This window comes from Cherax quadricarinatus, chromosome 17 (genome assembly GCF_038502225.1).
Source record: "Cherax quadricarinatus isolate ZL_2023a chromosome 17, ASM3850222v1, whole genome shotgun sequence".
NCBI classification, from domain to species: Eukaryota; Metazoa; Arthropoda; class Malacostraca; order Decapoda; family Parastacidae; genus Cherax; species Cherax quadricarinatus.
The window spans coordinates 11,268,595-11,294,035 of NC_091308.1; the positions used below are offsets into that span (position 1 = coordinate 11,268,595).

Here is a 25,441-nt window from a genome sequence, read left to right on the forward strand (position 1 = left end):
TACAACATTTACATCAGTCAGCCCTTGCAGTCCTATTACGCCTTTACAATCTTATTTGGTCACAAGGAGTTCTTCCACAGCTGTGGAAATCTGCCATTGTTCTCCCTTTCCGCAAACCAGGCACTACGGGGCATGAAACCTCCCACTATCGTCCCATTGCTCTTACCAGTGCAGTTTGCAAAGTAATGGAACGCCTAGTAAATAGACATTTAGTGTGGTATTTAGAGACACACAACAGTCTCTCCACTCGTCAATATGGCTTTCGTAAGGGACGTTCTACCATAGACCCCTTACTACGCTTGGATACGTATGTTCGTAATGCCTTTGCGAATAACCACTCAGTTATTGCCATATTTTTTGACCTTGAGAAGGCATATGACACAACTTGGAGGTATAATATTTTAGCCCAAGCCCACTCCTTAGGCCTTCGAGGCAGTCTACCATCCTTCCTTAAGAACTTTTTAACTGACAGGCATTTCCGTGTTCGGGTTAATAATGTGCTCTCCCTGGACTTTATCCAAGCTGAAGGTGTCCCCCAGGAATGTGTTCTGAGCACAACACTTTTTCTCCTTGCTATTAATGATTTGGCCTCTAGTCTTCCATCAAATATTTGGTCATCACTCTATGTTGATGACTTCGCTATTGCCTGTGCAGGCGCTGACTGTCACCTCATTACAGTTTCTCTCCAACGTGCAGTCGACCGTGTTTCCAATTGGGCCACCACACGTGGGTTTAAATTTTCCAGCACTAAAACCCACCAAATCACTTTCACTAGACGCTCTGTCATCTCCGATCATCCTTTGTACCTCTATGGCTCCCGTATCCCTGAACGTGATACAGTCAAGTTTCTGGGCCTCCTCTTTGATCGTAGGTTATCCTGGAAACCTCACATTACCTCTCTGAAGGCAACTTGTCACAGCCGGCTGAACCTTCTTAAAACCCTTGCTCATCTTTCATGGGGAGCTGATCATCGAACCCTCCTTCGCCTACATTCCACCCTTATTTTATCGAAACTTGATTATGGTGACCAGATCTATTCAGCGGCATCTCCTGCTACTCTCTCTAGCCTTAACCCCATTCATCACCAAGGATTACGTTTATGCCTTGGTGCTTTTCGCTCTTCCCCTGTCGAGAGCCTCTATGCAGAAGTGAACGTTCCATCCTTATCCGATCGCCGTGATGCCCATTGCCTGCGCTACTATGTACGCTCTCATGATCTCCGCAATCCTTCCATTTATAGAATGGTCACTGATATTAGTAGACATTCTTTATTTATTCGCCGCCCCTGTTTACTCCGTCCCTTCTCTCTTCGCCTTCATTCGCTCTCGTCTTCTCTTCAACTACCACCTTTCTATGTACATGTAGCATCTCACTTTTCCCTACCCCCCTGGGAAGTTCCAGCTGTTCGAGTCTGTTCTTTCTCCCTCCCTTGCTCGAAAGCCCAACTGTCTACGGTCGCTTCCCGCTCTCTTTTTCTTGACCACTTTCACTCTCATTCTCATGCCATTGCTGTGTACACAGATGGCTCTAAGTCTTCTGACGGCGTAGGATTTGCAGCAGTGTTTCTGGACAGCATCGTACAAGGGCATTTACTATCTTTGGCTAGTATTTTTACTGCTGAATTATATGCCATCCTTACAGCACTTATCCGTATTGCATCTATGCCTGTGTCATCATTTGTGGTTGTCTCAGACTCCCTTAGTGCTTTACAGGCTATACAAAAATTTGATACACCTCACCCCTTAGTCCTCCGTATCCAATTTTGGCTACGCCGCATCTTTACCAAGCATAAAGATATTGTTTTTTGTTGGGTCCCTGGTCATGTTGACGTACAGGGCAATGAACAGGCAGACACTGCTGCGCGGTCAGCAGTACATGACCTACCAGTTTCTTATAGAGGTATTCCATTTACGGACTATTTTACTGCAATATCTTCCCACCCGTTGGCAACAACGTTGGTCTACTATGCTCGGCAACAAACTTCAATCTATTAAACCGAGTATAGGTTACTGGCCGTCTTCTTATCACCAGTGTCGAGGTTGGGGGACTACTCTCTCCCGTCTTCGCATTGGCCATACTCGTCTTGCTCATGGATATCTCATGGAGAGGCGTCTTGCTCCTCTCTGTGAGAATTGCCAAGCTCCATTATCAGTCAGCCACATTCTGTTGGACTGCCCACTTTATCAACGAGCACGCAGAATTTACCTCTGTCGTCGTCTTCACTCCGCTGCTCTCTCTTTACCTTCCCTTCTCGCTGATGGACCCACCTTTCATCCGGACTCTCTCATTGACTTTTTGACAACAACTGACTTACTTCACAAATTCTGATACCTTCAGCCCTTTCTACTTCAATCTCTTGCTACCCTCTACCCCCGTACTATCCTCTGCCCCGCTGTTTTCTGTAACCTGCTGATCATCCCCCCTCCCTTCTGCCATCCAATTCCCTTGCTTCCTTCCCTACCCTGCAGCGCTGTATAGCCCTTGTAGCTTAGCGCTTCTTTTTGATTATAATAATAATATATAAACCAAGATTTTTTTTCTTTTTGCTGTACTGCTGGAAAAGATCAGATGACATTGTGCTTCTGTCAACAGGTGGGTTTTTCTCAATTCATTGATGCATGTTCATTATCCTTTGATGTTTCACCATATTTATTTTTAATTTTACACACACATACACTCAGGTATATGTAATTTTTATATATATATAGTATTCTGATACTATACCTTAATTTATTTATCTTTGTGGCTTATAGGAAAAGCTTCTATGCATATAACTAATTGTAAAATTTTAACTATTTTTGTATTAATTGGTTATTTGGTGTACAGCATATAATAAAGATGGGTATATGTATCATGAAATATTAATTTCACCCTTTTGACAACTTTGTAATTATTTTGACGAATGTGCTAAACATACATAGGCTATACATCTCTAAAGAAACATGAAGGTCGACCTGTTGCTGCTGGTGATCCACATATCCATCACAGCCTGGTTGATCTGGCACCTGGTGAATATTGACCAATTTCCTGTTGAAGACTTCTACACTTGTCCCAGCAATGTTTGATATTTTTGGGTAAGGTGTTGATTATTATTATAATCAAGGGAAGTGCTAAACCCATATGATTATACAGTGCCTGGGGGGGGGGGGCATGTGGAAGGCATTCAGGTTTAATTCAGGGAACTGGAGCACAGATCCAATTCCCTAAATCAAGAGCCCCTCACCAACATCAAGGAACCTTCCCTGAGGGGAAGGTGTTGAATAGTCTGGGGCCAAGGATGTTGATATAGTGTTCCCTTATTGCCCACTGCACCCATGCTTTTCACTGGGTTTATTTTGCACTTCCGTATCTCACTCCAGTATGTTATGGCAACGTGCAGATTTGGGCAAAGGCCCTCAAGTACTTACCAGGTATATATATATATATAGTCTCTCCTCCACTCCAGTGAGTACATATTTAAGACTAAGGCATTCCCATTTTGAATGCTTTATTGGCTCTATGGAGGCTGTAAGTGATCTCTATTTGTTCCATTTGTATTACATTTATAGCCATTTCCCGCTGTATAATCCTACGGGTTTAGGGCTTCCCCCTTGATTATAATAATAATAATAATATAGCCATTTCCAAACATTTGATAGTATGAAAATTATTATTATAATCAAGGGGGGAGCGCTAAACCCGGAGGATTATACAGCGCCTGGGGGGGGGGGGGGGATGTGGAAGGCATTCAGGCTTAATTCGGGGAACTGGAGCACAGATCTAATTCCTTAAATCAAGAGCTCCTCACTAACATCAAGGAACCTTCCTTGAGGGGATAGTATGAAAAACTGATGGGCTATGCAGAAAAATTTAAGGTTGAAAAGTAAAGACCAAATAAAGGGTTATACAAGTCATGGAAAATATGAGGCAATTAGGCTGTTTCCTAATAAAAATAATAATAATAATAAATAAAAATAATAATAAAGGGGTGGGGCCTCCAATGCTATAGATAAAAATCCATCCACCAGCATCGACCTTCATTGAATTTTTTTTTTTTTTTTCCAAAGGGATAAGTTTAATTTGCTAAGGGTGAAGAAAAACATTGGTACAGTCAAACAAAATACTTTATTGAAATTCTCTAGGTTAGCCATTACAGCATTCAACAAAACTTGCGCCATGAAAGACGATAAAATCTTTCTAAATATTTCTTCGTGAAGGAATATTAAGAATAAAAATAAAAAATTAAATAAAAAATCCTTAAGAGTATGATTTGGATAGCAGAATATGATCATTTCTTGGACAACAAAAATTCATGGGGCCATTCCAGTATATAAAATGACAACAAAGGTACAAATACTAAACCTGGTGAATCACAAAATGAAAGCTGATTCAGTTTGTCGTCTCAAATTGTTATAAATTCATTATATACTAGTGTAATTTTTTCCTTTAAACAATTTTAAACGAAATTAGCACAAATTTCCAAGCATAATTTTCTGCTGAGATTGCAAAACAAAATTTTTTTTTTTATCTTTCTTCAAGCATTTTAACGAGTTTTACATTTTTTAGAAATTTTAAAATGTTGTAATATACCCTAAGCTGAACATATGTTATTTGAACATTAAAAGCAAGAAAAGATAAATACAGTGTACAAGCTGGTAGAAGGATGGTGTTGAGATGGAGGGAAATGAGTGGGGATAAGGAAGGGGGGGGGGGAGAGTTTGGGTAAGGGGTGAAATGTGGGGATAAGGAAGGGGGGGGGGAAGAGTTGGGGTAAGGGGTGAAATGTGGGGATAAAGGGAATATGCACACATACATAGGAGCATGCATGTGAGTGTGTGGTGTGGTGTGCATGTGTGAGTGGGGGGAATAGGATTGTGTGGGGGGGAATAGGATTGTGGGGGGAATAGGATTGTGTGTGGGATAGCAGCAAATGGGGAACTTAGGGAGGACTGTGTGGGAAAGGAGGGTCAAAAGCTGTGGATTTGGTGAGGATATATGAGTGGGTGGGTGGGTGGGGGCTAAGGATATGGGGGAAGCTAAGATGTGTGGGGATGGGGGATGAATGACTACAAACTATATCAGCTTCCATTTATATAACTTATTACACATTTTTCAGATCTGTTTAGAAGTTTTGCTTAATCATCTTTGGTAATAAACTAAACATAGTGAAAGTGACCATAGTGTATGTACATACCCATAAGAACTAGGAGCAATAGAAACAGGGTAATGTCAATATATCCTATTAGAGACTTAAGAAATTTAGAAAAATAAACACTTAAAATTTGTACACACTCCCTACTTTGTGTATGCCATGTTTGTAGACCACAGAGATTCTAGGATCAATTCCTTAGCACTGGCCTAACTAACCAGCAACTCTTGGTATGAATATAAGAGACACCACTATCAATTAGCTTGGAATGGTCCCTTTACCAGCCTGCTTTGTTGGCAAGTAGAATTAATATATAATCAACAAAGGGCCAGCAGGTTAATTAACAGAAAAAAAATTACATTCGGCACCAATAATCTGGGATAGGGAACAAAGGTGGAATAAATATCTAAAGACCTAAACCCTACAGAGTTCTCCAGAAAAAATATATTATAAGTTTTGGGGTAATTCTTTAAAAATCAATTTGCTGAAAGGAGATTCAATTTGGTAACATTTGGACAGATATATTTCAGGGTATATATTTGCTAAATGAAAGGAGGGGTCAAGGAAAGGCATTGGATAGTTTCTTGTTGCTGAAGAGCAGCAATACAACTTCCTAAGACATGAGATTAAAAGTGATGGGAGCATAACGTAGGTGTTTCTGACGGTGCCAGGAGGACCGAGTGCCTCAACGCATCACCAAATAGTCCTGCAGCAAAGGTGCATCTTAACACATCAACAACGAAGGTGGGCCAGGGGGGACGCTATGTTCTTACTGATCTGGAGCTGGTGCTTCACTCTTCCCCAGCCAACATCTTGGAAGACCAACAAATCCAAGCAATTATTGCTTGGTCTCAGAGCACTTTAGGGTGCATTGTGGAGAGGACAGTTTATACCATATGGCATTTGACAAATATTAACAAAAAACAAACAAAAATATATAATTAAATATTAACTGCCAAAAACAATCTAGAATTAAGAACAGCTCACCCTACTGTGCTTTTACTATAGGTAAATTAACACTCCCCGTGGCCCACCTTACTACAATATTAGGTTAACAAGAGGTTAAAACAAGTCCAGTATTGATTCTGTAACAGCTCTCTTATACCAAAATAAAAGGAAAACTTTTTGAACAACTGACAGACATGGCATATTTTTTCTTGTGTTAGACATGGTTATATGAATATATAATGCATTTGCATACTACGGGACCATTAAGTGGGTAACATGAGTTATGTATGACTGTAATTGACACACTTGGACCTTAAACAATATCAACATGGTTACAAACACAGATCTCTACAAAGCTGCCATAAACACTGTACACAGTAGTTACTGGCACCGCCCTGGCCTGGTTCAGGGGTAGCAAAGTCAGGACGAGCACAGCAAACTTCCGGGATTATAATCAGCTCTGACTAAAGCCTCCCTGGCTTAGTGACCCACTTTTAAGTACACATTTTGATTAATGTAACACTTTTAAGAGGGGGACTTGCTCGTCCTGTCTCTGGGTTCTGGTCATGACACTTTGTTTCCTGATGCTTTGGACTAGGCACAATAATGATTAACTACTGCTTTGTGAACAGAAGAGGTTCATATAGCAAAAATAGCAACACACATCTGGTGGGCATGCAGGGGACTGGGCAGTGAGTAAAGTTACAGACAATAGCTTACACCCACGCCCAGCCCAGGGCCCAATCTACAAGCAGCGCTACTACAAAAGTAACATGATACAAACAGATAGAAAAACAGCAAAAATAGTGGAATGTTTCATCTCTTGGTAAGTAGTCAACGTGTCAACAGCAGAGAAATGGGTTATGATATTCTTAACGTTAGTAGAAAAGCAGAGGGGCGCAGGGCGGGTCAAGACGGTGCAAGGCATAATACTGGTGGCCGCCCTACCCCCTCCGTCTGGGCCCGCGGGCTCACCAACCCACCGCCCGCCCAAACACTACATATTCTTTTGGACTGTAGAAAGGTGAAAAAATAGACTTTGGAACTTTTTTTTAAGTAGATACGAACGAAGTCATGCTTCAGAAAGGCCAATGTAAGTGAAGAAATTATCAAACTTTGTTATAGTGTCCCAATTTATCACTGATGTATTGTGACTTAAGAGGTCACAGATGAAATGTGGCTCCAGGCATGGGCTGTGGCACTAAGGAAGGATAAACATTTCAAGAGTCAACAACTGGAATGTTGGCTGCAAAAATCAACAAATACCTTGTAGGTAATTTGCCAGGTAACTTTTGTGCATCTGCCAGAAGGACTGTGGCATTTCATCTGGACCGACAGGGACAGTCCGAGAGTGAAAGACGAAGGGGAAGCCCCCCTCAGTACTACACTAAGTCCGCCTTAACCTATGGGTTGTTGATCTACACAGCACAGCGAGCACTAACTATAAGTGGCAAGCAACTGCCCAACCACACATGGTCACACATCCTGGAAGTGTCTTCATGACAATCACTAAAAGTAGCTACCTACATATTCAAAGGTGGTACCAGCTCAGTCACCAGGACTGTGATGTGTAGAGGGCAACTACTAGCCCCGCACCATTGATGCCTTATGCCACCAGGACGGACCCAGCAAAACCAGACTGGTTGGTTAGCTGAGCCCTGACTAGTCTACTGAGGGACCCAGGTAGCTGGAGGGACCTGACAGCTCCACTAGTGTCTACACAGTAGTATCAACAAGAGATATGTATTGTCCAAGCCATTCAGTGCTCCCTTGCAACACAGTGATTGGCTACAAGAATTTGGAAGGTAACATTAAATGCTCATGTGCTACCTAACACAGATGTTGATCCATCAGTCACTGTATTGGGAAGCAAGCATTACCATAAAAGGCCGTGTATGTGCTGTCAACACCTCTTATTATGCCATACAGAGTGATGATGAACAATTAAGTACAAGCCGACATTTCACTAACAGCCCACGTCTAATATGCCAGGTGTAGGATAACAACCAGGTACAAAGCAAACTGCTTCCCGTTTGTGACAAAACAAGACAACAAATTATTTCCACTATACTACCCAGGAAGCTTTAACTTTTTAAATGTGAGTAAATGGCTAGTACATAAAAAAAAATATAACGCCAGTGAATGAAGAGTTTCAACAGTTAAACAAGCTTAGTTTTATCCAGCATAGTACTACCACTCCTTATGGCCAATTACTGAACACTGAAAATGAACAACCGTGTTTATATAACAAAATGTGATTCTGCGGTATCGTTCAGTCTACACATCAGACCTATCGGTTGCAGAATTCCACCAATTCTAAATTACACTTGTGCCCTTTAACGTGTTACCACAGTAACATTAAACAATAAGACTTTGTGCCAGGAACCTGCAACCTGTGGTCAGTATAGAAGCTCCATACCTGCCTGAAGCAGAGGTGTGTGTGGCACAATCACAACACAATCACGACCTTAAGAACTACAACACCGCACAACACTGGTAAGGCATGATCTTGGGAAAAGGTCACAAGTTGGTTTAGTTATTATCAGCCATCCTAGATAGGGTTACAACAGGTTGAGCTTTGTATTACACTACTTGAAAGCAGATACAAAAAAGGCAAGACAGGGAATAGATTACAACAATGGTACTCAACTTCTACCTAACATAGTGAGCTAGTCTAGATAAATATCAACAGGTAAGGGCAATAAGGGCATATTAATCCGGTTTACACCACAATGACAGGACCTACGAGTGCCGGCCAATGAAGCCAGACTCTTAGGATGTGGCTGGCAGGTACCTGTTGTGGCTGTAGTGCTTCATTACTACAAGGACAGAATTTGATTTCTGTTCTACATATGTGTTTCAAGAGTTCACACAGTTGTTAATTCATATTCTAACTTGTCAACTGTAGAAAACATCACCAAAGTTATAGTATCACCTGTAATTTAATTTGGCCCCCAGTTTTTTCTTATGTGTTTGTTGTTTCACAAAAGTTATCTTCCCTTGCAACTACAAAGATAAACATATCAGGCATTAGCTTCCTCTGACTTTGATTGTCACACTTGGGAAAAATTTATAAAAGAAAATCTGGTCAGGTTAAACATCTCTAGAAACACCAGTAACTAATTTTGATATATATTCCTAAGCAAACAGTGTGAAAAGGGTATAACAAGTGAATAGCAAACTTTTGGATGGCTCAACATGTAACGTGTCAATAATATTGACCTGCTTTAAAACAATGAATGTCTCCATTCTGACTAATGGAATACCTGTAAAAAGGAACAAATTTTCCAGCCTTCAATAAAATGAAACTAAAATCTTTCTCATATACATAAAAAGAAAAAAAAAACAGACTGATAAATAAAACTGTTGGCTCCGACTGAGCCATGGAATTGGCCAACAGGCCGGCTTCTATATGACTGTTTCCTGGCCACACTGTTTGTTACCGACCCCAAAGTATTGGGAGACTGGCTGACGGGTAGAGCTCCCGGTATCCACAAGCTTACCGGACTCCCTACTACCCGCCCCTCATGCACAACTTTTCTCTAGCTCTCATGCACAATTCCTTACAACTAACAAATGCAATAGAACAATAATGGGCGAGTTCAACTGCGGCTAAAAGGTACGGAGCCGCACCCGAGATAGACTACCACTACAGGGTAGAGGAGGGCCACTGGGTGCAGTTACTACTGCTTGTCTGTGCTGCTCCACTCCCAAATTTCAACATTAATAAATTACTGCACATAAATATGAAAAGCACATAAATATGAAAATAAAGGAAACTTAAACAAAACCAAAACAAGATACCATGAGCAGGTTATGCAAGGAACAAAACTTAAATCCTTAATGGCACAACTTAAGATTCTAAGAGCAACAAATAGACAATTTTGAAATAAACTCTTAAAACCAATTGAATAAGTTATGTACATGACTATTGGTAGTGAGAAAATTGAAAATAAAATAAGAAATACCTACATTTAACAAAAATTTAAAATAAATAAATGTAATAGCGACTTGTATTAACAGGTATCTAAGCCCATTATATGGTAACTGCCCGATACCCAAGTACACTGGTAACTGGCAACTAAGCCTACGGAAGAGGCCTCAGCCACTTTTTGACTAGGGGGGCAGATTTGGGCTTGGCATCTGCCCCTGGGAGTACAAATAACTGCAACCACGTATTAAAAATAGACTATATGAAGGAACAGTGACAACATGGGACCTTTCCTCCTACCCAGAATGTCAACACCTGATGCTGTGAGGAGGGAGGTGAGGTCTTTACAAGAGATTAGTGTCCTGTCACTTCTGTCACACTTGTCACAGTGCAAAACAAAATACAAGGTGCATCCCTTGTGGCAGTAACAGCACTTGTTCCACCATGTATGCTGTTCAAGTTCCCACATTACAACCAGACTGGAAAGTGCACCAGTGTGACTGTAGATGAGAAGTGGCACCGAGGATCTCACATGTGTGGAGGAGGCACCTGTAGATACCTGTATACGTATAAACGGTAATCTTTGGAGGCTAAGACAACTGAGCCATCATCCATCAATGCTACGTCAAAGCACTGGGCATGCTTCACCTTAGACTCATAGGCAGACACTAGCTGTCCATCTTGAGTAAAGAGCGTAAGGTTGAAGTTGTTGTGGTTGTCAGCAATAAGAACTTCGCCCTGGCTGTTAATGCCCACACCAATTGGGTAGTTGGTAATTCCTTCACCACCAATCTGCCGAAGGTATTGCCCCTCATAGTTGAAAACCTGTGAATAAGAGTGAAAGATTAGTGAAGATGTAACTGCAGTAGTATTAAAATGGGTTATAAAAACAGGAAGGTTCCAATGCACTGCAAAATGTCTATTTTCATGTGGTATATTATATATACATGTACTTCTTAATACAGCTTCTTGCTCCTGGCTTATAAAACAATGATTATTTTGCAAAACAAGTCACTGTTGCAATAACTGCAAAAATCAGTCTGAATATCATAATATTAAATTTATTTCCATATTAAACTTATAAAACTAAATTTTTGCTAACCAGAGATACATGGTTTAACTCTATAATATACAGCAGACCACCACATTTTGCACCTCCACCTGTTTACGAATAATTTTTTTTTTCCTCTTTCACTTCAAAGGTTCACCACCTTTCACAGTGGCTCTACCTTTTTCCACCTTGTGCTCTGACATGGCCAGCCATCGTGGTGGTACAGGCGAGAATTCCCCTCCCACATGCCTTAGGCTTCTTGTTTCATGGTAGATTTAGCTCTGTTTACACCAACAACCCTCCACCTCCCACCACCAATTGCCTGGTGGGCACATACCATACAAGTCATTCTTATTCTCTCTCTTGTTTTATCATTCCATTTCTGATCTTTTTATCATGCCATATCATTAAGAAAAAGAAATTAATGTTGGAGGTGCCAAGAAGTTAAATGTGAAAATATGCCTCTAGTGAAGGAAATAGAGGTAACATATGCTAAAAAGGTGGTGCACAGATGATGGATGTAGCCAGAGTCAATTCTGTGAAGGAATCAAAAATTCATTCAGTTCAAGATAATGTGATGAGTAGTTTAAAAATGAGTGTGCTGTAGCCATAAATGGTTTAATAATATTCAGGGTGTGCAGTAGGCTTCATAGAATAAAAGTTCAGCAGTTAGTGTGCCTCTGCTGACCACACTGCAGCAGAGACTATGTGCCGAGCTAGAAGAAATTATTTCCCAGGGTGGCTACTCACCTAGGCAAGTGTTTAATGCTGATGGGACAGGACTACTGAAAGATGCTCTCTAGTACTTACATCAACGAGCAAGAGAAAAGTCCTTCTCAACTTAATGTAGCAAAGGAACGTTTCAGCTTGTTGATGCATACCAACGGCAACAAGTGACTAAGCTCAGAATCAAACTTTTTTTTTTTTTAATTGCTCAAACAATCCCCATGATTTAAAACAAAGACAAAACTGCTGTACTGGTTATTTGGTGGCCAAATCAGTCAGTATGGATGACTGAAGCCTTGTTTGTTGATTGGTTCAAGCATTTTATTCCCAAAGCATAAGACCCTTGTATTCAAGATTCTCCTAACTCTTGATATTTTCTATGCTGTTGCAGGATTTGAACCCAAATGCAATGTTTTTTTAACCACCAAATACAACATTACTGATGCAACCACTGGATCAAGGTGTAATTATGATAGTTAACCCTTTGACTGTTTCGGCCGTATATATTACATCGCCAAGATCGCTAACTTCGTGGGAGCATAATTCCGTTAGTGTTCAATCAAATTTCGTACTTTTGGTGTCATTACCATCGGGAAAAGATTCTATCCTTTCATAAGAAATTTTTTTTTTTTCCAAAAATTCTGCGACACCAGGAGACACTTCAGGATTTGGGGTTGCGACAGTCAAAGGGTTAAGAGTATCTACACACCAAGTGATGCAGAAACTCCTTGCAGTAATGAACGATAAGAGCTTGGAGTTCCAGAGTTCTGGCACAGGTTTAACACTGCAAATATAATACCCCACATCAAAGTTACATGGGATAAGGTGCCCAAATCACCAATAAATGCAAGCTGGCAAAATTATGGCTTAGTGTGACGAATAGTTTTACAGGTTTTTCCCTCAGTCAAGAGTCAAGTCCAGACAATACAAGAGGATGACGAAGATCTAGAAGTTAAACGGTAAACACCAACAGTTACACAAGCGGTCCCATGCTACCTTCGATATACTGAGGTGGACCCCTCACACATCAAGAAGCACTGCACTGAAGTAGACTCTGGACTAAGCAGTCAGCTGTATACCTTTGATGAGTTTCAAGTCTTTCTACTCTCAAGAGCCCAGCCATGGGCTGGACTCGTCTGGCATAAAGTTCTGCAGGGTAATACACAGCAGAAACATGTGATAATACTTGCGAACCCCCATGAGTAACAATTCTGCATCGACCCCAGCCACCCACCTCGGCCCACGAGCCCCAGCCACCCACCTCGGCCCACGAGCCCCAGCCACCCACCTCGGCCCACGAGCCCCAGCCACCCACCTCATCTGTGGCCCAGTAAAAATGTACGGACCCTGTCCACAGATGTCAAGCCACTTAACACTCTATATCCCTTACAAAGATCTACATTATTGATGCCAGGATCACTTACATAAACATTTTGAGCTCAGCTCACTCAGATAAGCTGTGAACAGTAAATGTTGGCCTACATACGAGAGAATGGGTCTGTGCAATGCATGCACAGTATAAAAAATCCTGCCCCCATGTAGTGTATGATGGGAAAAACAAAACTGACAGTGTATGGTTTAAAATAGTAACTTTGAGGCATTTACTTCAATGTTTTTATGGTTTTATTGGCGATTTCTTGGCACCATTTGACAGAATGGAAGACGATAGAGACAACTTTGATTTGCTTCAGGACTGGAAGTAACTTTAAATTGAGCTCAAATTAGTGGAAATATAACTCAAGAAATCGTAATGACACGATTTGCACGTTTGCAATCGTGTCATTACGATTTCTTGAGTCATGTTGACGGCAGTGAAGGGACTTGAGCTAGAGTTCGTTACGGCCACGCTAGCTGGAGATTCGTCTGTAAAAACTTGCATTTGTGGTCACAGTGGTGCCTGTGCTAACCTTCCTATGGTGTAGAAATATACCTAGTTGGATGAATCTTATTGTGGCTAGCTGGTCTAGTGGCTAACGCGACGGGCTGGAGTTTTGAGACTATGACCACGGGTTCAATCCCGGCCGGGGGTATGGTTAGTGGAAATATAAGTAAGGCCCCCTACACACCCCAATCTGTTTTGTTGGTTTTTAACTGGTCTGGTTCAATTACTGGGAGGACTTAAACCATGACCAATAGAGAAATAAGAATATTTTTGTGTGATTAAAAACTCAAAATAGAAGGCAAGTGTAATATAGGAGAAGTCTGGGGACATGACTAATGAACAGAGCTAGTAATGACTACAATGTTTATTATGAACTATTTTTAAACTAGTATTTTTCTGTGTAAAAGTGGTCAAATTACAGACTTCTGTGTACTTTATAGGGCAGTTGAAATAGTTGAATAAGCAGTTTCTTGTGTTCAATCAATGGAATGAAAGGCATATTAATGAACTAGCTAAGAATTTGGTAAATGGAGCAATGGAATCGACTTAAAACAGAACTCAAATTGGGCGTAATCGCCAATACGTTAATTGTGAAGAGATCACTAACTTTGCGCCCATGTAATTCTGCAAGTTTTCTATGAAATTTCATACGTTTGACCTCATTACCTTCAGAAAAAGATTCCACTATTTCAGAAAAAATACATTTTTTTTTTAAAAAATGTGGACACAATAAAGGAGTTAAGCACCAACAACCAGAATTTAAAACAAGTACAGCAATACAGTTGGGCCCCCACTTTATTGCACTCCACTAATTCAGTGGTTGTCAATTATGTCCTTTGTTCATTATGTTTGGCACTTGTTCTGCTGTTTTAGCTTCACACACTCAACAGCTGAGTCAGGGAAGGGCATCTAGTGCCTGTTTATTGTTGGCGATTCATTCTATTTACAGCATTTGTGCACTCTGTCTTTATTCTGGCAACTTTGCCTATTACTTTAAATACAAAGTCAGAAATGATTAGACTCCATTAGCAAGGTATGGCTGTGGCAGATAGGATTTAAGCTAGGTATGGATCACCAAAGTTAGTAAAATCGTGAACTCTAAGGGAAAAGGGTTGAAGGAAATTAAGTGCTACACCAGTGACACTAAAGTGAACACCACTAGCTATAAGCTAAGGACAAAAACATTGTAAGGCAATTAATGTGTGTACTGTACATTCATTTTACTTTTGTATCTTTTTCTTTTAGGCCTCATTCTATTCCACACTTAATATATGATAGTGCAAGTATGTTATCAGGCTTTTATATTCATTTGAAAGTAAAAAAATGTTATGTTCCACTCTGGCAATTTTCACTTTTTGATGGGAGTCAAGAATCTAACCCACTAAATGTGGTACCCTACTGTACTGCATTTACACTGCTTAGCTTTATGTTATACTGTGTTAAATCACTAGAAATAGCATGGAATGTAACCCAAATTTTCCCCATAAGTATGTAGTTCACTCCACCTATTGCATTTTCACATTAAGTTCAGTTTTTGTGTAATGTAACCCACACAAAAGGTGGCTTTTTTTACTGAACTAATAGCATAAGCACACAAGAGTGCTTTTACTGAACTAATAGCATAAGCCTTCAAGAATGCAAACATAGCTCCTCTGCAGAAAGGAAGCAGTAGAACTAGAAAAAAAAATTACAGACCAATAGCATACAGTATAGTCTTTGATAGGGTGATGAGATGGCAAATTACAGATTTTATGGAAAAGTATGAGCCCAACCTAGAACAAGAGGGTACCAACTTCAAAACACTCAGACAATGAAAATAAGCACAAATTAAGAGTGGGATGATCATGCTGTTTCTCATTCTAGCACCCATCCACTGAAGACACAGCAAATCTTCCAGCAGATATTAACAGTATTCCAGTGTACCTCAGACTACAATCCAGTTTTTAACGAGGACAAGCTTCAATTGCTCCACTATGGAAGAATAGTGGAAATCAAGACTGCAACAGCGTACAGAAACTTGTGTCATTCAATAAAGCAAAAGTCCCATGTGCAAGATTTAAAAGTAATTAATGTCAGAAGATCTTGGATTAAAGGATCACAACAATGTTGATACTAAAGTAAAAGGACACAAGTGCAACTAATGTGACATTTTATTGTGGCAACGTTTCGCTCTCCAGGAGCTTTATCAAGCCATTACAAACAATACATGGACACAGAGGGTATATAAAGGCTCAGAGTGAGGTGCAATACTAGTGAGGTACCATTTCGATGTTCACTAGTAGTGGCAGTGGCGGTGGTAGTAGTAGTAGTTAGTAGTAGCAGTAGGTAGTAGTAGTAGGTGGTAGTAGTAGTAGTAGGTGGTAGTAGTAGGTGGTGGTGGTAGTAGTAGGTGGTGGTGGTAGTGGTAGTAGTAGGTGGTGGTAGTAGTAGTAGGTGGTGGTAGTAGTAGTAGGTGGTGGTAGTAGTAGTAGGTGGTGGTAGTAGTAGGTGGTGGTAGTAGTAGGTGGTAGTAGTAGTAGTAGGTGGTAGTAGTAGTAGGTGGTAGTAGTAGTAGTAGTAGTAGGTGGTAGTAGTAGTAGGTGGTAGTAGTAGTAGGTGGTAGTAGTAGTAGTAGGTGGTAGTAGTAGTAGGTGGTAGTAGTAGGTAGTAGTAGTAGTAGTAGTAGTAGTAGTAGTAGTAGTAGTAGTAGTAGTAGTAGTAGTAGTAGTAGTAGTAGTAGTAGTAGTAGTAGTAGTAGTAGTAGTAGTAGTAACAAAAGTAATACAATATGGTAGAGCAATTAATTCGTACATGAGTAAAAGGATATAAAAGCTATTACTTGGGGTAGCATAAAATAGGTTGGACAAATATAGACTGGAAAGAGGCAGGTTGTTTCAGTGTTCACTCTCTGTAATGTGCTTTGTGTAGTATAACAGGAGAGACTATGTGATGGCAGGGTTTACTGTTTCCAGGAGGATTCTTGCTAAGACTTTGGAGATGGTGAAGCTACCGTTGTTTTGTTTAATTGTATTCGAAACAGCGATCAGTGCTGATTCGAGGCACTTGTGTCTGCGGAAATTAGCTTCTTTGATCACTAATTGAGCGTCTCTGAATTTCATGAGACGCCCAATTAGTGATCAAAGAAACTAATTTCCGCAGACGCAAGTGCCTCGAATCAGCACTGATCGCCGTTTCGAATACAATTAAACAAAACAACTGCAGCTTCACCATCTCCGAAGTCTTAGCAAGAATCCTCCTGAAAACAGTAAACCCTGCCATCACATAGTCTCTCCTGTTATACTACACAAAGCACATTACAGAGAGTGAACACTGAAACAACCTGCCTCTTTCCAGTCTATATTCGTCCAACCTATTTTTATGTTACCCAAGTAATAGCTTTTATATCCTTTTACTCATGTACGAATTAATTGCTCTACCATATTGTATTACTTTTGTCACTACTACTACTACCACCACTAGTGAACATCGAAATGGTACCTCACTAGTATTGCACCTCACTCTGAGCCTTTATATACCCTCTGTGTCCATGTATTGTTTGTAATGGCTTGATAAAGCTCCTGGAGAGCGAAACGTTGCCACAATAAAATGTCACATTAGTTGCACTTGTGTCCTTTTACTTTACATATTGTCGGTAATTCTACCAACTTTATTACAATGTTGATACTGCCACCACAAGGAAAGTGACAGGCTGGATAACTAGAACTGTCAAGACAAGAGATGCCAAGCCAAAGATACTCTTCAAGAAAGTTGTTTTATCCAGGTTGGAATATTGCTGTACATTGACTGCTGAGCTGGAAAATGTACAGAGAACTTTCACTGCTTATATATACTCAATCAAGCTTCTGAACTACTGGAAATGCTTGAAGTTCCTTCCACTATATTCCTTGGAATATTGGCGAGAGGGTTACATAATAATAAACATTCGTAAAATCCGGAGGGACTGGTTTCAAACCTAAACCGAAATCACTCCATGTGACAACAACAGACTCGACAGATGGCACAAAATACCTAAGCTAAAAAGCAGGGGTGCAAAGACTACACTAGGAAAGAACATGAATGTCAAAGGTCCCCAACTAGCACTTTCACTATTCACACTGGGAATTATCAGCCTCTGGCAGTCTTCAAGAGGGAGCTGAACAAGTTCAAATCAGTAACTGATTAGCCAGGCTGTGGTTCATACATTGGACTACATGCTGCTAGCAGCAAGAGTCTGGTTGACCAATCCTCAACTGTCCAGGCAGCCTGGTCTGGGACACAGGGAAAACAGCTCCCAGAAATGTCCTTCAGTTATCCTTCAGGTATTTCTCTCGTACATCTCTTGCATTTGAAAAGATTTTTCTCTAGGAGGATACTAGGAACTATATTTATTTTAGGGGTTCTGGGGAATATAAGTTCTTTAAGTCATTTCTGATCAGCAGAACATAGTACATACACTGGTGTGTGCAGTTGGTACTAGAGACGGATCAATCAGGCCAGCTACTGGGAAGTCTGGTCTGGGACCAGGCAGTAGGGACAGCGTCCCAACATAATCTCAAGGTAAACTTGAGGTAATGTCTGGCCATGGGCCAGACATTTAGTGTCTTATAGAGAAGGAGCCTGGACACTTGTCATACCAAAGCCCTTGAAAAACCACTTATACTACTACACTTCACAGAGGAAGAAAAGCAATTGCAAAAAAAAAAAAAAAACTATAAAACAGTCCTAACTTCATATACATATTATCAAAATCTTTGAATGGATCCATCCTAAGAAGCGAGACTGCCAATCACATGGAATCACAACTGAACAATCCAGGGCAGCACGGTTTAAGGCAGGTCACTCCTGTCATTCGCAATTGCTAGATTGTTATGCTGTGATCCTGAATGCTTTGGAAGACAAGCTAAAAGTGCTCAACACGTGCAATCATGATGTGATTATGCGCAAAAATCATGCAAAAGGAATAACTGTAAAAGAAGGCATATGGATATTTAACTTCTTAACAAATAGAACCCAGAATAGTAGTGGTAGTAAACAGAGTGAAGTTGGAGGTTGCCACAGTGAAAAGCTGTTCAAGGCACAGCGCTCGCCTTGCTTGTTTCTCATTCTTATATCAGACATTGACGAGGTCATAAATCAGTGCTAACATCCTTTGCCAATGACACCAGAATCTCTATGAATGGCATCCATCAAAGACAGTGAATCTCCACGAAGGGATATAAAGTCCTCCAGTTAGCTTCTGACATAATGTTTAACAAGGACAGGTTTCAACTGTTCTGCTATGCAGAATGGAGGAAATATAGACTAACAGAGAACAGGACAAACTCATATCATATAGTAGAGCAAAAAGTCCTATGTGCGAAACTTGGAAGTATTGATGTTGGAAGATCTCTCATTCAAGCTTCACAACAAAATTACCATCTTCCACTGCAAGAAAAATGATAGGTGGATAACTAGAACTTCTAAAATGAGATGCTGAGCAAATGATACTCTTCAAGTCGCTTGTTCTCTCTAGGCTAGAATACTGCTGTTCACTAACAGCCTACTCCAAGGCAGATTACTGAGCTGGAAAACGTACCAAGAACTTTTACTGCTTTTATACATTCAAATCAAACATCAGAATTACTGGCAAAGTTTTAAATACTTTCAGCTGTATTTCTTGAAACACAGACAAGTACACAATTTAAACTTGAAAAATCCTTGAGGGACTGGTCCCAAACCTGAACACCAAAATCACAATATGAAAACAAGACTTGAAACGGTGCAAAATACCTCCACTAGCAATCAGGGGCGCAATGAGTACACTGAGATATTGAGACATCCCAGACTCTTCAGCACTCTCCCCCCATGCATAAAGGAAATCACTAACAAACCTCTCGTGCTCTTCAAGAGAGAACTGGACAAGTTCCTCAAATCACTGTCAGGCTGTGGTTCTTATGTTGGACTCCATGCAGCCAGCATTAACATTTTGGTTCATCAGGTCTTTTTTTTTTTTTTTTTTTTTTTTTACCACTTTTGGGAATAACCTTTCTAACCCTTTCAGTGTTGAAACCCCTGCTTGCAAGCTTGCTCTCAGGGGTTGAAGAATTAAAAAAAAAAAAATTCTTATGAAATGGTAAGAGAATCCTTTTCCAAAAAGTAATGAAACCAAAGGTACGAAATTTGATGGAAAACTTGCGGAATTACACTAACAAAATTAGTGGTCTTGGCGATATTTATATACTGGCAATTTCGCCCACTGAGCCCTAGTTTGAGCCAATTCCATTGTTCAAGTCAACCAAACTTGTAGCTATTTTGCTAGTACTCCTTTTATTCTATTAACTGAGTACAAGAAACTGCACATTTATCTAACTGAACTACCTAATAAAGTGATCAGAAATTGGTAATTTGGCCAATTTCACAATTCCAGTAAGGTCAATTTCAAAATAGGGTCCAGAATAAACAATGCAAACATTCCTGGCACTAAAATAAAATTTTCTCTGTTCATTAGTCACATCTCCAGGCCCCTCTTGTATTATGCTTGCTTTCCATTTTTAATTTTTATTCATACAACATATTTACTGTTATGCAGAGTACTGCATTATTGTAATAATTATATAAATAATATCAGGGAATTTGTGAACACACATTAAACCCACCAGTTGACATGTATTGGATGCGTGGCATGATCCGTTTACTCTTGAACATCAGTTCAATTTCAAGCTCATTTCAGTCCCAAAACCAACCAAATTTATGTCTATTTCTGTAATATATCTAACATTCTATTAAATGAGATAAAGAAAACAAGAATACAACTATAAACACCCACACAAAATGTGCTGCAAAACTTATTTAAAACCAAAAATATGGTCGCCGTTTTTCTCTCATAATGCAATGCGTTCAGCAGGATTTTTTTTTTTTTATCTGGTGCACACATACCAGACCCATTTTCTCAATCTGGGCCCAAATTTACCGCTCGCAGCTTATTTGAGTGAGCTAAACTCATGGCATCACACTACAGAACCAACACTGGCTTCAAAGCCATGATATAATGGGACCAACACCAAAAGGGTTAAGTCCAATTTCATAAATGTTTATAGAATGCTTTGTATACATTCTTCATATCTGTCTCTTGTAACATTATGTTATTTATTTTTTTTAAAATGCTGCCTTAACCCTTTCACCATTTCCTACATCTCATGGACAGACCTACCAGGACTACCCACATGAGAACGGGGTCGTCATAGTGCACTGTGGGAATGCCCTATTAATGTATCATTGTTATGCTGCACAGATGCAAGGCTCTCACTCCCTGGAAAATCAACATGCATTATTCCCCAGTGATAGCTCCAACCATGATGATATTGGATCCAAAGATGAATCCTAAGGGTTCAAACATTTAGTGACCAAAAGTGATGCTCGGGATGCTGGAAATAGCCCTGAAAACCCTGATGATGCACAGCCATTCATCACTGGGCTTAGTGTGTTCACAAAAGTCAGACAGAGAGACACAGACACACACAGACACAATGTCCCCACTGCTATCCCCGAAGATACGTAGTACATCATGGGACTTAGAACCAAAGTTACTGATAGTGAAGATGGGGCTTCCATTTGCATAGGTAGTGAGCTAAGGGTAATGGCATCAGTGCATGCAGTAGTGGTTGGTGGGATAGAGGCAGGCTGCACCAGTGCTAACCTTGGCTGGGAGCCATGCCCCAAACCCCAACCACTCTAGACTGCATCGACAAAAACAACCAGCTGCAAATATTCAGCAACCACCACCAGACTGCATTTGGGATTAGCAGGATGCACAATTTGTGCCTAATCCACATCAATTTGACAACACACACACACACACACACACACACAGTCACTAAATCCAGCCCAACTGTACCCTCGGGAATAACACCACTGAGCTTTAAATTTTTTTTAAGCTATTTCGATGAACCCCTGATACAAATGATAGCGAGGAAAACCAACATATACTCTGAGTATATAATGGCAAATGCATTGAGACTGATATGTATCTCATCTTTACCAAAAGTGTATAGCACAACCCAAGTCGACTGACTACCTTGCATGTGTCCCAGTGGTCAGTGATCTCGTACCCATCAACAATTTATCCGGCTGTATGTATGCTACACTTCACAGACAGGATGAGACCTGATAGACATGATATGCTACACAAGGTTTATTTTTATGTATCTTAGACATAAGTTTGAACAAGTTACTGCAAATCTCCAGTGATGTGGTAAAGGGTCATATGTTATACACGGATAACTGTACACAAGACTCTTACTCAGTGATTTTCTGAAGGTGAACATGACAGACAAGTATGGTGTGGTGCACGAACACAAACAGATGCCAGTTTCAACGAAGGCATTGATATTGGTGAGGTGTAGGCATTTCACACCAATAACATTTGACATCGATCCACCAGCACAAAATAAAAGAAAGATGAAAAGATACCCCAATGAACCCACTGTGCAACTAGATGCTGTTATGGTTTATACCACTAATATGAATTTCATGGACAATTGTGACATGCAGATTGGATTAGTCGATTGTGTCCAAGAGTGTTACACATGGTACGTGAAACTCCTCTTCTATCTTGATACTGCCATGCTGAATGCATATAATAGGTACCAGATCAAGACTGGTAACAGATTGCCATGTACACACTTCTGTGTTGACATTATTAGTGCAGGAATTGTGTTGCATACAATGGCTAGCCTTATGTACACTATCCATGATTTGTATGTTACAGACCAAACAGTTACTGGAAGATGTTAAAAATTAGAAAAGTGAAGAAAAAAAAAAAAAAAGGAGAATCAGCATATGCAGAAACTATATATGTTGGTAACTGTGGGTTACCAACCTTCAACTTCACTCCTACACTGTCAGCATTTAATTCTGGGGGTCATGACAGTGAAAGCATTAAAGAATGTATTTTCCTTTCATATTTTTTTATTTTTATTATCACACTGGCCGATTCCCACCAAGGCAGGGTGGCCCGAAAAAGAAAAACTTTCACCATCATTCACTCCATCACTGTCTTGCCAGAAGGGTGCTTTACACTACAGTTTTTAAACTGCAACATTAACACCCCTCCTTCAGAGTGCAGGCACTGTACTTCCCATCTCCAGGACTCAAGTCCGGCCTGCCAGTTTCCCTGAACCCCTTCATAAATGTTACTTTGCTCACACTCCAACAGCACGTCAAGTATTAAAAACCATTTGTCTCCATTCACTCCTATCAAACACGCTCACGCATGCCTGCTGGAAGTCCAAGCCCCTCGCACACAAAACCTCCTTTACCCCCTCCCTCCAACCTTTCCTAGGCCGACCCCTACCCCGCCTTCCTTCCACTACAGACTGATACACTCTTGAAGTCACTCTGTTTCGCTCCATTCTCTCTACATGTCCGAACCACCTCAACAACCCTTCCTCAGCCCTCTGGACAACAGTTTTGGTAATCCCGCACCTCCTCCTCCTAACTTCCAAACTACGAATTCTCTGCATTATATTCACACCACACATTGCCCTCAGACATAACATCTTCACTGCCTCCAGCCTTCTCCTCGCTGCAACATTCATCACCCATGCTTCACACCCATATACGAGCGTTGGTAAAACTATACTCTCATACATTCCCCTCTTTGCCTCCAAGGACAAAGTTCTTTGTCTCCACAGACTCCTAAGTGCACCACTCACTCTTTTCCCCTCATCAATTCTATGATTCACCTCATCTTTCATAGACCCATCCGCTGACACGTCCACTCCCAAATATCTGAATACATTCACCACCTCCATACTCTCTCCCTCCAATCTGATATCCAATCTTTCATCACCTAATCTTTTTGTTATCCTCATAACCTTACTCTTTCCTGTATTCACTTTTAATTTTCTTCTTTTGCACACCCTACCAAATTCATCCACCAATCTCTGCAACTTCTCTTCAGAATCTCCCAAGAGCACAGTGTCATCATATAATCGTATTATTCCTGCTTGTGAGTTTATTTCTCCTTTTCAAGTCATATTTAACAGAATGTGCAATTTCAAACAGAACACAACCACTCTTTCCAAACTGAAATGGGTAGTGGTATGGTCACCGAGAAATCCTACACTTTTTTCAATTATCTCCCTGTGCAGAACCACCACCAGGATCTTGTGTGAGGGAGTCTCAGATTACTCCAACTAGCTAGCTAGCTTCTTCAATTAGTACTATGGGCTTGTATTGTGCCCATGCCACTAGGTCTGTTTTTTTTTTTTTTTTTCAACAAGTCTGCCGTCTCCCACCGAGGCAGGGTGACCCAAAAAAGTAAGAAAATCCCCAAAAAGAAAATACTTTCACCACTCACACACATTATCACTGCTTTTGCAGAGGTGCTCAGAATACAACAGCTTAGAAGCATATACGTATAAAGATACACAACATATCCCTCCAAACTGCCAATATCCCAAACCCCTCCTTTAAAGTGCAGGCATTGTACTTCCCATTTCCAGGACTCAAGTCCGACTATATGAACATAACCGGTTTCCCTGAATCCCTTCACTAAATATTACCCTGCTCACACTCCAACAGATTGTCAGGTCATTTACCTTTCATATAATAAACCTATTTAACAATCTGGGTAAATTTTGTATCTTGTATTTTGTACTGCTATCCCTACAATAAAGTAGCACTTATTTCTATATATATAGTACCTTTCACTGTTTATGTAGATATATGTTTTAGGCACAGCATGCAAATACAGTGGAGCCCCGCTTGACGATCACCTCCCAATGCGACCAATTATGTAAGTGTATTTATGTAAGTGCGCTTGTACGTGTATGTTTGGGGGTCTGAAATGGACTAATCTACTTCACAATATTCCTTATGAGAACAAATTCGGTCAGTACTGGCACCTGAACATACTTCTGGAATGAAAAAGTATCGTTAACCGGGGATCCACTGTATACTGCGAGTGGTAAATTTTGACCCAGGTATGACAAAATGGGTCTGTGCAGAGAGTGAGTGTGAGTGTGTGTGTGTCTCAGTAGTAGTAACCAGTTACCAGTAACCAGTGTACCAGTAGATGACTCACTACCAACCGTCTCTGCCTGAGGCACTGTCTGTATTCATATTGCCACTGACCTCAGCAGTATTTCAAAGACCCCCACATATGGGTACTGTGGGCGGTCAGTTATTCGAGAAGAGCAAGGAGGTAGGTCACGGCTGTTTGGGCGCTTCCCACATTATCCGTAATTATACGTACTACCAGCCTACGTGAGTATTACTTTACCCTATCCACGTGTTCGAACCCCACATGATAAATGGTGGCAACGGTGTGGAGCGTGGATTTAAGCTTTTTACGGGTATTTCAAGACGTTAGAAGACTGTTTGTGAGTAGCCGGCGGGTCAAAGGTGAACCGTCTCACCCACTCCAGCTACTCGCTCCCCTCACAACCTCCACCCTGTAGCCTGCAAGCCTGTTGCAGCCGTTTCAAGCTTCCTGGCTTAGTTCGTGTGCTAATTGCTTCAATCTCCGAGGGGTTGACCCGGATTTTGCAATTAAGCCAGTCAGTAAGCCAGACTGTGGAAGTGAACGCCAGTCAGCCTATCATCCAGCCTGTCTCCTGTCATCCACCTGCTCCTTCATGCTGTGTGCATCGTTACACGTCTTCCAGTCAGCCATTCTCGTGAGTTAAGCCAGTCAGCCAACCCAGCTTCTAACCCAGCTGAGAGAGAGAAGTAAGCCACGCAAGTTCCTCTGAAGTATTTTCATATCGCTTTGTGCTCCCTGTTGGATGCTAAGAGTGAATTTCACCATTCCTG

General features: G+C 40.7%; 1 protein-coding gene across 3 annotated transcripts in view; it reads right to left on the minus strand.

Annotated features, from left to right (window-relative positions):
- Positions 1 to 4,085: 4,085 nt before the first annotated feature.
- The window catches only part of LOC128686258 (brain tumor protein), a 163,980-nt gene continuing 142,624 nt past the window's right edge, over positions 4,086 to 25,441 (minus strand). For all 3 annotated transcript variants that reach the window (XM_070085798.1, XM_070085797.1, XM_070085796.1), the window contains one exon: positions 4,086 to 10,832. In XM_070085798.1, the coding sequence (XP_069941899.1) occupies positions 10,536 to 10,832 (297 nt within the window). In that variant the 3' untranslated portion in view covers positions 4,086 to 10,535. The remainder of the gene's footprint in view (positions 10,833 to 25,441) is intronic.